The sequence below is a fragment of the Canis lupus genome, chromosome 5 (genome assembly GCF_048164855.1).
Source record: "Canis lupus baileyi chromosome 5, mCanLup2.hap1, whole genome shotgun sequence".
In the NCBI taxonomy this organism is placed as follows: Eukaryota; Metazoa; Chordata; class Mammalia; order Carnivora; family Canidae; genus Canis; species Canis lupus.
The window spans coordinates 29,392,324-29,405,170 of record NC_132842.1 but is presented as its reverse complement, the minus strand read 5'-3'; the positions used below and the strand labels follow the sequence as shown (position 1 = coordinate 29,405,170).

At 44.1% G+C, this 12,847-nt stretch overlaps 1 protein-coding gene across 5 annotated transcripts in view; it reads right to left on the bottom strand.

Moving 5' to 3' along the window:
- Nucleotides 1-12,847, bottom strand: part of SFMBT2 (Scm like with four mbt domains 2) — a 217,213-nt gene that overhangs the window by 64,211 nt on the left and 140,155 nt on the right. For all 5 annotated transcript variants that reach the window (XM_072825889.1, XM_072825886.1, XM_072825887.1 and 2 more), the window contains one exon: nt 8,486-8,633. In XM_072825889.1, coding sequence (XP_072681990.1) covers nt 8,486-8,633 — 148 coding nt within the window. The remainder of the gene's footprint in view (nt 1-8,485; nt 8,634-12,847) is intronic.

Sequence of the window (12,847 nt, the reverse complement as noted above, 5' to 3'; positions counted from 1 at the left end):
ATTTGTCCCTGTCTAAATTTGTAGATCTTTACAAGGGACACATTCATTTGCAACTAAATTATTCTGGTTTTACACTCACAGAATAAGGCAGGGGGAAAAGAACCATGGAAAATAAGGAAAGAGGACGGAAACAAAGAAGTCAAGTGAACATAAACCCCAGCCATTCCAACATCCTTACCTTTTAGAATAAGAATCAATGCATATAGGTGACAGTATGACACTTAATACAGTTCTCTGTCCAGGGACATGCTCAAAATGTTAATCTGAATTATAAACACAATGTTAGGAAATGTGGACACGTCTCCAGGATGGAGTCTAACATCATATAAGTATCAGCTGCCAATGGCAAAGCCATGGTAAGAATCCTCAACAATGAAGCAAAACGAGGAATAAATGAAAGAGAGGGAGACCATTTCCAACAATTGGAAATATTTTCAGATATAAAAAAATGACCCAGAGAATTTTACTCCAACTCTTTTCAAATCAAAAGTGAACTTTTGTTCAACAATCAATCAGAAAGCTAGAAATGAGAATCAACTTCCAAGTCCAGCAACAAGATGGATCCTTCTCAGATGTCAGACAAAATATAGTAAAAATAATTACACAGCCAAACTCAAAAGAGAAGGAAATCTCCAGATGCCAAAAACCCAACTGGGACACAAAGGCAGAGCTGACCAGCCCAGAGAACATCTGGAGCCCACGTGGAGCAGAACACAGCCATGGGGTCAAGAGAAGGGAACATCGGGGTCTGTGACTGTCCTATAATGCCTGGTCTCAGTCGGATGCTGGGTCTGCAGAAACGTAACCAGACACACTTAGTTCATTGAAAGAGAGGAGGTGCAGACCTGACTGGTCCCTGCCCAGGGCTCTGGTCAAGGAGGGAAAGAGCGGAGACCTGTGCTCCACCAAGCCAGGGGCACATGTAGGGATGCTGCACAATTATACAACTCTATATGGTACAGGCTGAGAAATTAATGTGACATTTGTTCATTTCTTGAATATCCAGGGACAGCTACATGTACCGGGCACCGTTTTAGGTGCTGGGGATACAGAAGTGAATAAAAGTGATTTTTAATATCCTTATTTTTTAAAAAAGATTTTATTTATTTATTTATTTATTCATAAGAGACAGAGACAGAGGCAGAGGGAGAAGCAGGCTCCCTGCGGGGAATCCGATGCAGGACTCAATCCTGGGACTCCAGAATCACGCCCTGAGCCGAAGACATAACGCTCAATCACTGAGCCACCCAGGTGTCCCTAAAAAATCCTTACTTTCTAGTGGGGAGATAAAGACAGTGATATATAAATACCCTAGGACTTGCAAAAATCCTAGAACACTGGGTAGACCCTAATAAATAGCTAGATGGAAGGAAGTACTTCACTCTAAGGATTACAGAAATCCCACAGAAGTAACGACCACCACTGAAAATTAGTGCACGATGAAAAATCACAACCTGCATAAGGAAACAAATAAACATGAGACTCAGACAAGAAAAGGCTTTAAAACAAAATGACTGGCTAGGGATAAAGAGGGTTAAGACCAGCAAGCTCCAACAGTCCCGAACCTGAACACCCTGCATGCTTCACACACACACACACACACACACACACACACACACACACAGAAACTGACAGATCCTCAGTCTCATAATATTATGATGTACCTTCTAGCAAATTACAGAACAAACAAAAATAGAGTGAATACCTAATGGTGGAACAATTCAATAAGTTTGACGTAAGAGAACACTCTGACAGTTCATTTGAAAGCACAGCTAAAACAGATAATTCCGTAAACATACATACATTACCCAAATTGTCTCAAACAGAAGTGGTAACCATGACTAAATGAACAAACATTCAAGGAAATAAATTCATAGTCAACAGAAGACAAACTGAAACAGCACCAGCCCCAGATGGTTTTACAAGCTAGTTTTACCAAACCTTCAAGAGTCGGGTCATCCATATCTTACACAAACTGTTCTGGAGACACACTGCTTAGCAAGGCAGCTGGAAATAAACATGCAAAATCAGTGGTATTCCATTATACTGGCCATAGCCAGTAAAAAAATCAAATGAATAGTAATAAAAAAAAAAGCCATTCATGACAGCAAGCAAAAGGACAATGTGCCTGGAAAAATTCTAGCAGTAGACCAAAAGTTATAAAAGATACTATAATAATAAGTCAATTTTTCTAAATTAATTAAGTCTAATGCATTGTCTGAAAATCCAATGGGGTTTTGCATACTGTCTCCCAAACTGATTCCAAAATTCATGCACGACAGTAACCTGCCAAAAGCAACCAAGACAATTCTGAAAAGGAGGAAAAGTGGAAGGATTCACCTGATGGATATCAAGACATAAAGTGAAATCAGTTTTTAACAAAAGTGAAGTTGTTTATGCAGAGACGGACAAATGGACCAATGAACTAGAATGACGTAGCTAAGGTCCTCAGCCGTTAAAGGGACTTGCTGTACATTCGTGGTGGCGTTACAGATCCCCGGGGAAATCTCAGACCATTCAATCAATGATGCTTCCACAAAGGATAATCTGAAAATCCAGTTCAACTTAAGCAAAAGAATTGAATAACACTGTTTTCTTTCCTCATGCCTTGCAAAAAATTGAGTCCAAGTACACTGAAGGGCTAAATACAGAACATGAAACTGCAAGGTTTTTAAAGAAAACACTGCAGAACATCAGTAAAAAAAAAAAATTCTAAAGACATAAACAAATCATAATGGGAAAGATTGGTATCTGATTGCATTACAATTTTGTATTTCAATATAATATGAAATACCATTCAAAAGTGAAGCGAAAAGCCACAGGCAAGACTATTATATACTGTGAAGTGCAAAAGAAGAATTCATATTCAAACATATAAATGCTTCTATAATCAACAGGAGAAGGGCAAAAAAATATAATCAACAATGCAAAGGAAATACAAATTGCCCACAGGCCTTCGACGAACTGCTCCGCTGCACGAGGGACTGGGGACACGAAAGTGAAACGAGGAGACCTGTCTCGTGGTCCTCACAATGGCAATATCCAGGCATGATAACAGTAGTGAGCATGATGCAAAATGGAGCTCCAGCAATTCCTCACTCATTCGTGGTACACACCCCAAGAGATCGCGCACTTTTGGGCGCATGTACAAAGATGCACCCTTGAGTACCATCCATCCAAAGGGAAAGCAGGAAAGATCAACGTCTCCCAATGGGAAGCGGATTTCAAGAATTAACGCATAATCCCACAATGGGCAAAATGAATAAATAATCGACATGCATCAGCATCTTGACAAAGATCTGCAAGACGCTGGAGGGTGTAAAAGTTACATAAAGATAGAGCACGATCCGGTTTGTGCACATATCAAAAAGATGCGCTGGAAAGCTAACACTGAGAGCCTGCACGTCCAGCAGTAAAAGCGGAACATCTTTGGGAAGGCGGTTATCCCGGCGGAGCCTGGGTGGAGCGGTGGGGACGTGGCCGGGAGGAAGGGAGGAGCACAGAACGAGGGCCGGACTTGAGTCCATTCAACGCTCAACAGGTACTGACCAAGAGCCACACTATTTTAGCCGCTGATGATGAGCAGAGAACCAGAGCAAAGTCCCCGCTCTGTTCTCAGCGATGTTTCTCTTTAGCGGAGAGACAAAGAAGGAAAATACACATTACTTGTATCTGACATGCTAGAAAGTTCTCTGCTGCAAAGCCATGCAGGGGAGGAGATACAAAGGTTGGGGGGAGAGATCTCTAATTCACACTAAACAGGACAGCCAAGAAAGACACCGCCCAGGAAGGCAGGAGGAGGACAGACCACCTAACAACCTAACAAGGGGGGATGAGTGCCAGGCCCCAGGAAGGACAAGGAGGCCGGTGGGTCTGGGGACAGCCTGGATGGAGGCCAGACAGGGAACCACAGGGACACTGTCAGCTGTGACCTGAACTTGGCTCTGAGTGAGGTGTCAGGCCCTGGACAGTCCGAGCAGAGCAGGGATGTGTGTGATGCACATCCTAACACCACCAGCCTGGCCATCTCATCTGAGAGCGCATGAAGGAAGCCAGGGTGGCCACTGCACTAACCTAGGACAGATGTGATGGTGGCCTGGACCAGCGTGGTCGTGATGACACCTGGTCAGATCCCGAAAATATCAACGGGACTTCCCACCAATGGAATAGATATGGAGTGTGAGGAACAGACAGACAGAAGGGACTCGGTCCTATATTATATACTGTAATGCTTTACTTCACTTTTTAAAAATCTGAATCAAATGTGGCCAAATGCCAGCACTGTGTTCCATCACAGCAGGAGGTCCAAGAGCATCTGTATTTATTATTTTCTGTCCCCTTCGCTATGTCTGAAATATAACAGATTACAAAACGGGGCAAGTGCATCAGCCAGTGTATGAGGTCTTGCTTTAGGAAAAGACAGTGCCAAATAGGGGATCGGGGCTTTGCAGCTTGGTAATAACGAAAAACACACTTTTACTTCTTAAATCATGTTAACAGTTTATCTGCCTATTATTAAGACGGCCAATTGTGGAGACACAGCGCTTTATTTTAGCGATTTACTTTGAGTCTTTGCGCACCCACTTCGCAACAGATTTACAACAAATGTAAAGGCTTATTTACTATTTTCCACTAAGATCCCTCTGGGGGAGCCATTTACTCCTCTTATTCTATGACTCATCCTTGATGTTACGTGCCAACGAGGCTAATGAAATAGTTTAAAAATAGCAAGTCATGGTTGATAACCGATAGATACCTTTGCTTAGCTGATTTATTTCCTTGCTTGATCACTTTTTATAGTGCCTATAATATTGAATTGTTGTTTGCTGGCTTTAAACGAATGGAATAAGCCTTCCAAGGTTCACGGTTCTGTCCTTTGCTGACCAGGAAAGCATTTGCTCTCAGAGACGGACTGAAGCCTTCCTGTCCATTCTAGCTTACGCACTATTTTTCTCCAAACTCCACATACAGATTTTTTTAAATTAAGAAATAGAGTCAAAACAAGGTAAGTATGAGTCTATGTTCTCTGCAAATCCCCTATATCACCAGATATCTTTTTTTAAAAGATTTTATTTATTTATTCATGAGAGACACAGAAAGAGAGAGAGAGAGAGAGGCAGGGGATCCCTGGGTGGCTCAGCAGTTTGGTGCCTGCCTTTGGCCCAGGGCGCAATCCTGGAGACCCGGGATCGAGTCCCACGTTGGGCTCCCAGCATGGAGCCTGCTTCTCCCTCTGCCTGTGTCTCTGCCTCTCTCTGTGTGTGTGTGTCTATCATGAATGAATAAATAAATCTTAAAAAAAAAGAGAGAGAGAGAGGCAGAGACACAGGCAGAGGGAGAAGCAGGCTCCATGCAGGGAGCCCGATATGGGACTTGATCCAAGGACTCCGGGATCACACCCTGGGCCAAAGGCAGACACTTAACCACTGAGACACCCAGACGTCCCATCACCAGATATCTTTTGTTTCATCCACTGTTTCCCACTGGGAGACACCTGGGATAATATCGTTCAGGGATCGGCAATACGTTGTGACTGTAAGTGGTGTTTACTGTTCAAACAGAAATCTAAGCAATGTAATATGTTCATGGAAAACATACATGCAAGAAAACATTTATATCACTTCTCAACACGTCTAAGAAATCGAAGATGCTCTATGTATAGAGCTCACAATTTAAGCTAAAAACAACTTTTGTAAGAAGAGTACAGATAGGGCAGCCTGGGTGGCTCAGTGGTTTAGCGCTGCCTTCAGCCCAGGGCCTGATCCTGGAGACTGGGATCAAGTCCCACATCAGGCTCCCTGCATGGAGCCTGTTTCTCCCTCTGCCTGTGTCTCTGCTTCCCTCTCTCTCTGTGTCTCTCATGAATAAATAAATAAGATCTTAAAAAAAAAAAAAAGAAGAGTGCAGATGTTCAGACATTAATAAAGCAAAGAACGGTGTTTGAAAAAATTCTACAGCATGATCCCCACTCAGCCCTGCTCTGACACATAAGACAGGTAACAAATTAACCTCCCAAGGAAACCATAAAATCACATACAGAAACCCCCACCTCCACCTCTCCATTTTAATTCACTTTAATTACAAAAACAAATACGTTACTATGTGCATAACATATATTTAAATATATAACAAACATATTCTCACAAAACGACGAGAGCTCAGTAATTAAAGCCAAGACTCTGTTATAGCCGCAGGCACTTGGAAAAATTATTCCCTAGAATTATTAATTCCCCAACTGTATTTCTCCATATATCATGAAACGCAATTAACCAAATAGGCACACCCATTTTCCAAATAAATATCCAAACTGTGCCAACAATCTCTTTTCTTAGACATATTTCTAACACTTAAAGTTCATAAGAAATATATTTAAAAAAAATCTAGAAACACCGGGAAAACATTTAACCTCCGCTTAAGGGAATAATGAAGCCGATGAAATGCATATATGACTGTTTTCCCCCTCCTTTTCACACAACTCATTTTTTCTTTAAATTCTTACATAGATTGGGACACCTGGGTGGCTCAGGGGTTGAGCATCTGCCTTTGGGCTCAGGTCGCGATCCCGGGATCCTGGGATCGAGTCCCACATGAGGCTTCCTGTGGGGAGCCTGCTTCTCCCTCTGCTGTGTCTCTGCCTCTCTCTGTGTCTCCCATGAATAAATAAAATCTTTTTAAAAAATTCTTAAGTAGATCTTATTACTACCTAGGTATTTAGAAAGTCCAACCACGCAACACTTTAGATATCTAGAAGTCTTTCTTTAGTGATGCAGACCCAGTCACACAAATGAGTCAGGAAGGAGAGACGGTCCACGGGACTCTCAAACTTAGCCAAGTGACCCGTCATTAAATTTTGCAGCAGAAAGAGACTTCTCCAATCTGCTCTGCTACCACTAGATTGTTCACAATGTAAAACAAAAAACAAAACAAAACAAACAAAAAAACCCTGTAGAACCATCCGAAGAGGACTATAGAGATACCCAGACTTGAGTCTGTCTTTGACTCTGCAGAGCAGCCGTGGAATCTGGCAGGTGTCCCACAGGACAGTCTCAAAAACCAGAGCATGAAGTGGCCAGAGTCACCTGTGAGGACCGACCCAGAAGCTCAGGCGAGCTCTCAGGAACTGCAGTCCTCACCCCGGGCAGCACCACACCAGCAGGCGGACCTCCTCCCTGCTCCTCACCAGCCAGGTGACCTTGGGAGGGTCACAGAACCGTGCTGTTACGAAGCCTCTTCCCAGGGCTGTGCTCGTTTTGAGGATGGAATGAGTCAGATGCATAGAACAGGGCAAACAGTGACTGTGAAAGTTCACCACATTGTAACGAGGCCACTTTCTGCCCCCGCAGCGCCCTAAGGGGAAGGATCAACAGCTGAGGAGGAAATACCCCCAGGGATCTCCCGGGTGGGGATGAGCATGGAGGAGGAAGGAGATGGACAGAGGGAGGATAGGGAGGATGGAGGAGAAGCGCCCAGTGGATCACAGGATGGACGAGGCGAGAGCAGCACAACAGGTCCTCTGGGACCTGTTGACACCAGGCATCTGGAGCCTGACCTGTGGGTATCAACCTTCCCACAGGGTGACCGCTACCGATTATCCAGTCCCTGGCGATCTGGAAAGGTCAGCACAGAGCCCCTGTGTCATCTGTGGGTCTCTGTTAAAATCCCGCCACACGTTTGTTCTTCTGTCTAATGCCTTCCCATCTCCTCTGCTATCACTCCATCCCCTCTGTTCTCCCTCCCACCTCGTCTCCTTCCATCCAGCTGCTGTCTTCCCTGAACGAGCACCAGATTGGTCAGGGACAGCAAACCACGTCACGGCACACCAAGCACCGGCCTTACCAACAAGAATGTGGTTCGTGGGTCCCAACTTGAAACTATTTTAGTGCAACCCGGCTCCCGATTTAATTATTTTAATGTGTTGTGGCATCAAATTCTTGGTTATCAGAGAGTGACTGAGCTCTGGGGGAAATTTAAATGATTGGAAATAAAATTGGCAAGAAATGCTTCTTTAGTGTTTCGTTGCATTTTTTTTTAAAAGAAGGCTCCACGCCCAGTGTGGAGCCCAACACGGGACTCGAACTCACCACCTGGAGATGGAGACCTGAGATCAAGAGTCAGATGCTCAACTGACTGAGCCACCCAGGCGCCCCGTGTTGCATTTTTAAAGCCACTTCTCAGACACTTTTAAGTGTTGAGCCCTGATCACTTAGTGATGCTGCATGTCCTTTGTCACCAAGCATCAGCAGTAACCGAGCAAGGAGCTGAGGAGGACGGAAGTAGCTTCTCACAAAGTCTATAGTCACGCACCCCACGGGGGTAGGGAGCTGGGACAGACTCCTGTGTCGAGCCACCTGTGGGACAGAGTTTTCCCACGACATTGAAATCCTTTACAAGGTAAACTGCTCGAGATCAACCAAGGCACGCTTCATTGACAGCAGGACACCCTCGTGAGCCACACCAACCCCATGCATTTGCACAGAATACAGACCTTTGGGGGGTGTGAGATTGACTCCGTTTTTAAGGCACCATTGGACTGGTAAAATTCCCAAAGAATCCGCATGGCACAGCATCGAGAGTTTACTAGGTTCTGCTCGGAGGTCGTCAATAGTCACTTGAAAAAAATGATTGTTAAAAACCTGGAAGAAAAAAAAACAACCAGAGAACCAAGTGTTAATCCTTTAGAATTTTTCAGGCAAAACTAGTATGAAAAGCTGTCCCAGCTTCCAAATGGAATAAATGTACTTCCTCAAGCACAAACTGGCGCTTCAATGTATACTAGTAAATCGATCCAATTGCTAAAAACGTTACGAGTTGATTTCCCTGTGGTCACTGTAATGGAAAGACAAGCCAATGAGTAGCATACAGAGAAAAGAGTAGTAGACATAGAAAACACTGGTGGCTTTAGAGAGGTAAACTGATGGCTCAGGCTGGAAGAAAACCAAACTCACACAGTGAAACAAACCCAGGGCTATGGCCAAGCAAAGGCGGGCCTTGAAAGGTGAGTGGTTTCTCCGTGTACACAGCAGGAACCCACGTCCTCACGTCAGATCACTCAAGAAGCTCCACCGTCTGGCTTGGGGACTTCTGGCTTCACCCGGCATCACAGCCCTCCAACCACCTCAGCCTGCAGCCCAAGGAGGACCACTCCCCCTGGCACGTACATCCCTGCTCAGCATCCTCCCAGCCTAGAACACATGCCCGGCCCACTGAGGCTCTTGCAAAAAAGCACAAGAGCATGGTTCAAGGTACATCCTGAAAGTCAGTGCTGCTGGAACGTTCTCCTGACCACTCCGGTTCTGTGCCCTCAAAGCTTCAGCCCTGCACCTGTGTCCCGAAACTCCTTATCCCAAATCGGTCTCATCCAGCAGATCCTCGGAGGGCAGTCTCTGCTTTGTCACTCAGTCAAGGTGTTCCCACAAGGCCCAGAAAATGCTTTGTACAAAGGAACTGCATAAACAGCCACAGCGTGTAGGAAAAAAACAAAACAAAACACGTTGGTGAAGGAACAGAACAAGGTATGCTGGTGGGAAGAGCAGAATGCAAAAACGAGATGGACCCGGGCACTTAAAAACGTGATGGTTTTAAAGTCTAGTATGTGACACAGGCCAGAAAAAAAAGAGATCACTTTATGGGCTCAACAGCCATAAACCAGTAGTTTCTCAGGAAATCCTAACGCTCTCATGGAGGCTGTGATTCCTGGCTCCTTCATTTACAAAATATCTTCCGGAAGCAGTCTAAATTAAAAGCAAAAGCTGCAGAGTGCACTCACTTTTGTTCTCCTCGATGTTCATTCCAGTAAATAGCTATCATTCTGCTGCTTGAGGTCTGCCTTTGGAAGCAGACTTTACAGAGCAAAGGATCAAACCTCACCTTCCCAGTGAGATCTTCCCTGCAGCCCAGTTTCAAACCCCATCTCCCCTGCCACACTCCAGCCTTCCACCCTCCGCCTGTCCCGCCCCTGCTGTGTCTCTCCCCTTAGCGTTTAACATGGGACATTCTGTATCGATTTGCTTACTTTGTTTGTCTCCCCGCCCTCACCATTAAAATATAAGCTTTGTAAAACCAGGGACTTTTGTCTACATTCCCACTGTCCAGACCAGCTCCTACAAATGCCAACATGACCTAGTCTCACATGCGTGTGTGTGTGTGTGTATACACGTGTGCATGCACACACAGATGCATATTAAAAATGTGGAATTCTGGGGTGCCTAGGTGGTTCAGGCAGTTAAGCATCTACATTCAGCTCAGGTTATAATCCCAGGGTTCTGGGATTGAGCCCCATGTCAGGCTCCCTGTTCAGCAGGGAGCCTGCTTCTCTCTCTCCCTCTGCCTGTTGCTCCCCCTGCTTGTGTGTGCTCTCTCTCTCTCTCTCAAATAAATAAATAAATAAATAAATAAATAAATAAATAAAATCTTTATTAAAAAACGTGGAATTCTGGTGGCTGAACCTCTTAGCACCACTGGACCCTGTAACGATGGGCACTAAGGGATCTCCAAAACCTATTAACATGCACATTCGTGTGTGTGTACTTCAGAAAAAAGCTAAATCAGTTTTTTCAAATCCATCAGGGTCACATCCCACATGGTGCAGAAACACTGAGCTCTTGGGTCCATAACCTGCAGGTCTCAGAACTATAACCTAGAGCAGTTAACCAACTGGCCCAAGACTATGTGGCTAGAGCTAGCCATAGAAGAAATGGAACCAAGACTCTTGGTCTAAATAATATGATATATTTCACATACACAGATGATATGTCATCATCATCTGTCAGTATCATACTGTTTTGGATCACCAAAAAAAAAAAAGAAAAAGAAAAAACCCCATAATCTATAATCTCACTGCATGGCAAAATGGCTAAATGTTGGGCATTTTATTCAGGATCTGCTACATAGTTAACTACTTTCCCGTCTATGGGCTTTAATGTTATTTATTTATTTCTTCAATAGGTGTGCCATGAAGAAAAGCCTTGAGGAAAATGAGAATGACATTTTCATTACAGTGAGTACTAACAGCAGAGTGTTATATTCTCAATCGTAATATTCTAAAACCTTCTCCGATGTTGGGAGGAATACATTTAATTATAAATACCTACTGCATTAAAGAATATCCTGATACTGCACTCTATGTAGGGGAGTCCGGACCTGGGGACGTGCCCATCGAAGCACACATTGCCATCCATGGGTCTGACAACTTAGGGCCAATAAGAGACGAAAGAGGGGTGCATGTGCAACAGAGAGACTGAGTGCTTTATCTTTGGTAAAATGGGTAAGAAAAAAATAAAATGAAAAAGAAAATGTACCTTAAAAAATTTCAGAGAAAATATCCTCCCTGCCTCCGCCCTCAATAAGACTTACTTAGAAAATTATGTATCGGGAAACGAAACTATAGTGACTAGAAATCTATCCAACAAGATAAGGATATTTGGGCTGAAACTAAGCATAAGTACTATGTCACATTCTAACATTATAGATTATAATTATTTACAGACATAAGAGTGTCAGCCTACTACTGACACCACCAGGGATTTCTATTTACTATACCAACACCAGGTGAAGCAGACACCGTGACCTCTTAGAGTGAGGACAGGGTAATATATATCCAGATAAATGGGCAGCTGGCATCAGTGTATCAGCTGCAGCTGGAATAAAGGAAAATTTTGGCCAGGCTTCAGCAAGGTATCACTCACCAGTTCTGGGAAAATGTGCACCTACCAGAATACACATTGAAGAGCCCCAAAGGTCAATTTAAATAAAAAGGCTTTTAGTGCATGGCTTATGACTGTTAAGAACATAAATTGCAACCCAAAAAACCATCCTGCAAAGCATAAGTCAGTATTTTTTTTCTGAAGCTGCAGTTATTTTTTTAAATAAATTACTGTAACAGTTACATAAAAGTAATTTATGTTCTAAAGAAAAAAAATTGAGAAAAAAAAAAGAGAAAGGCCTTTCATGATTACAGCCGTTTTCCAGACTCTGAAATACATTATCACCACTGTATCTCTCAAGCCTTACCAAATCATAAATTAAAAAAAAAAAAAGAGAGAGAGAGAGAGAGAGCATACAAAATGACTCTGAAACACTCATCACTGTATTAACAAATCCAGTCTTCCTTGGTAAAAGAAATTAAAATGGAATTGACTTTTGGACCGTTAATTAAGTTCCCACACAAAAGGCCATTAACTAAAGCATACATTGGGTAAGAAAGGTGGGTTTCTCGGTTTCCCCGGCCATTAGTAGGAGGATGCTTCAGGTACAGACACATGCTGGAGGTGTGACTTCCACAGGTGACTTCCTCTAGATGATTGGCACAGCCGAGGGAAATTATAATCTTGAAAAACCATCAGACCGTCAGGAAAATGGACTTTACCTTAAAAGGTAATCTCATTTTGAATCTGCAAAACGGAGAAGCACGCTCTCCCTTTAGTGAATGAGAGCCAGGGGCAACAAGGAAGCGGACGTGGGGACACACACTGGAGATGGGAATGTGCTTTCCACCGCTGTCGGGCATTTCCAAAATACAAGCGGATCCCACGAATGACTGTGGAAGAGGAGCGAGTTGCCACTGCAACGATTACAGCAGGTGAATCCGGAGCAGCCCAAGTGAACAAGGACGGGGACAAATGGCAGCGTGGACGTTACCCTGGTTGGCCGAAGAAGGCGCGCCATGTACTGGCGGCGGAGTTCACTGCCCTACAGTCAGCAGCGCACCTGAGCCTCCCTCCGGGTCCCTTAAGGCCACCAGCCCCGACAGCCCGTAGGAACCAAATCTGCCCCAACAGGAGGCATGTGCTCGGCCTGGCTCTGTGGGCCAGGGACCAAAGGAGCCCCTTAGTAGAGCGTGGCCCGAGGA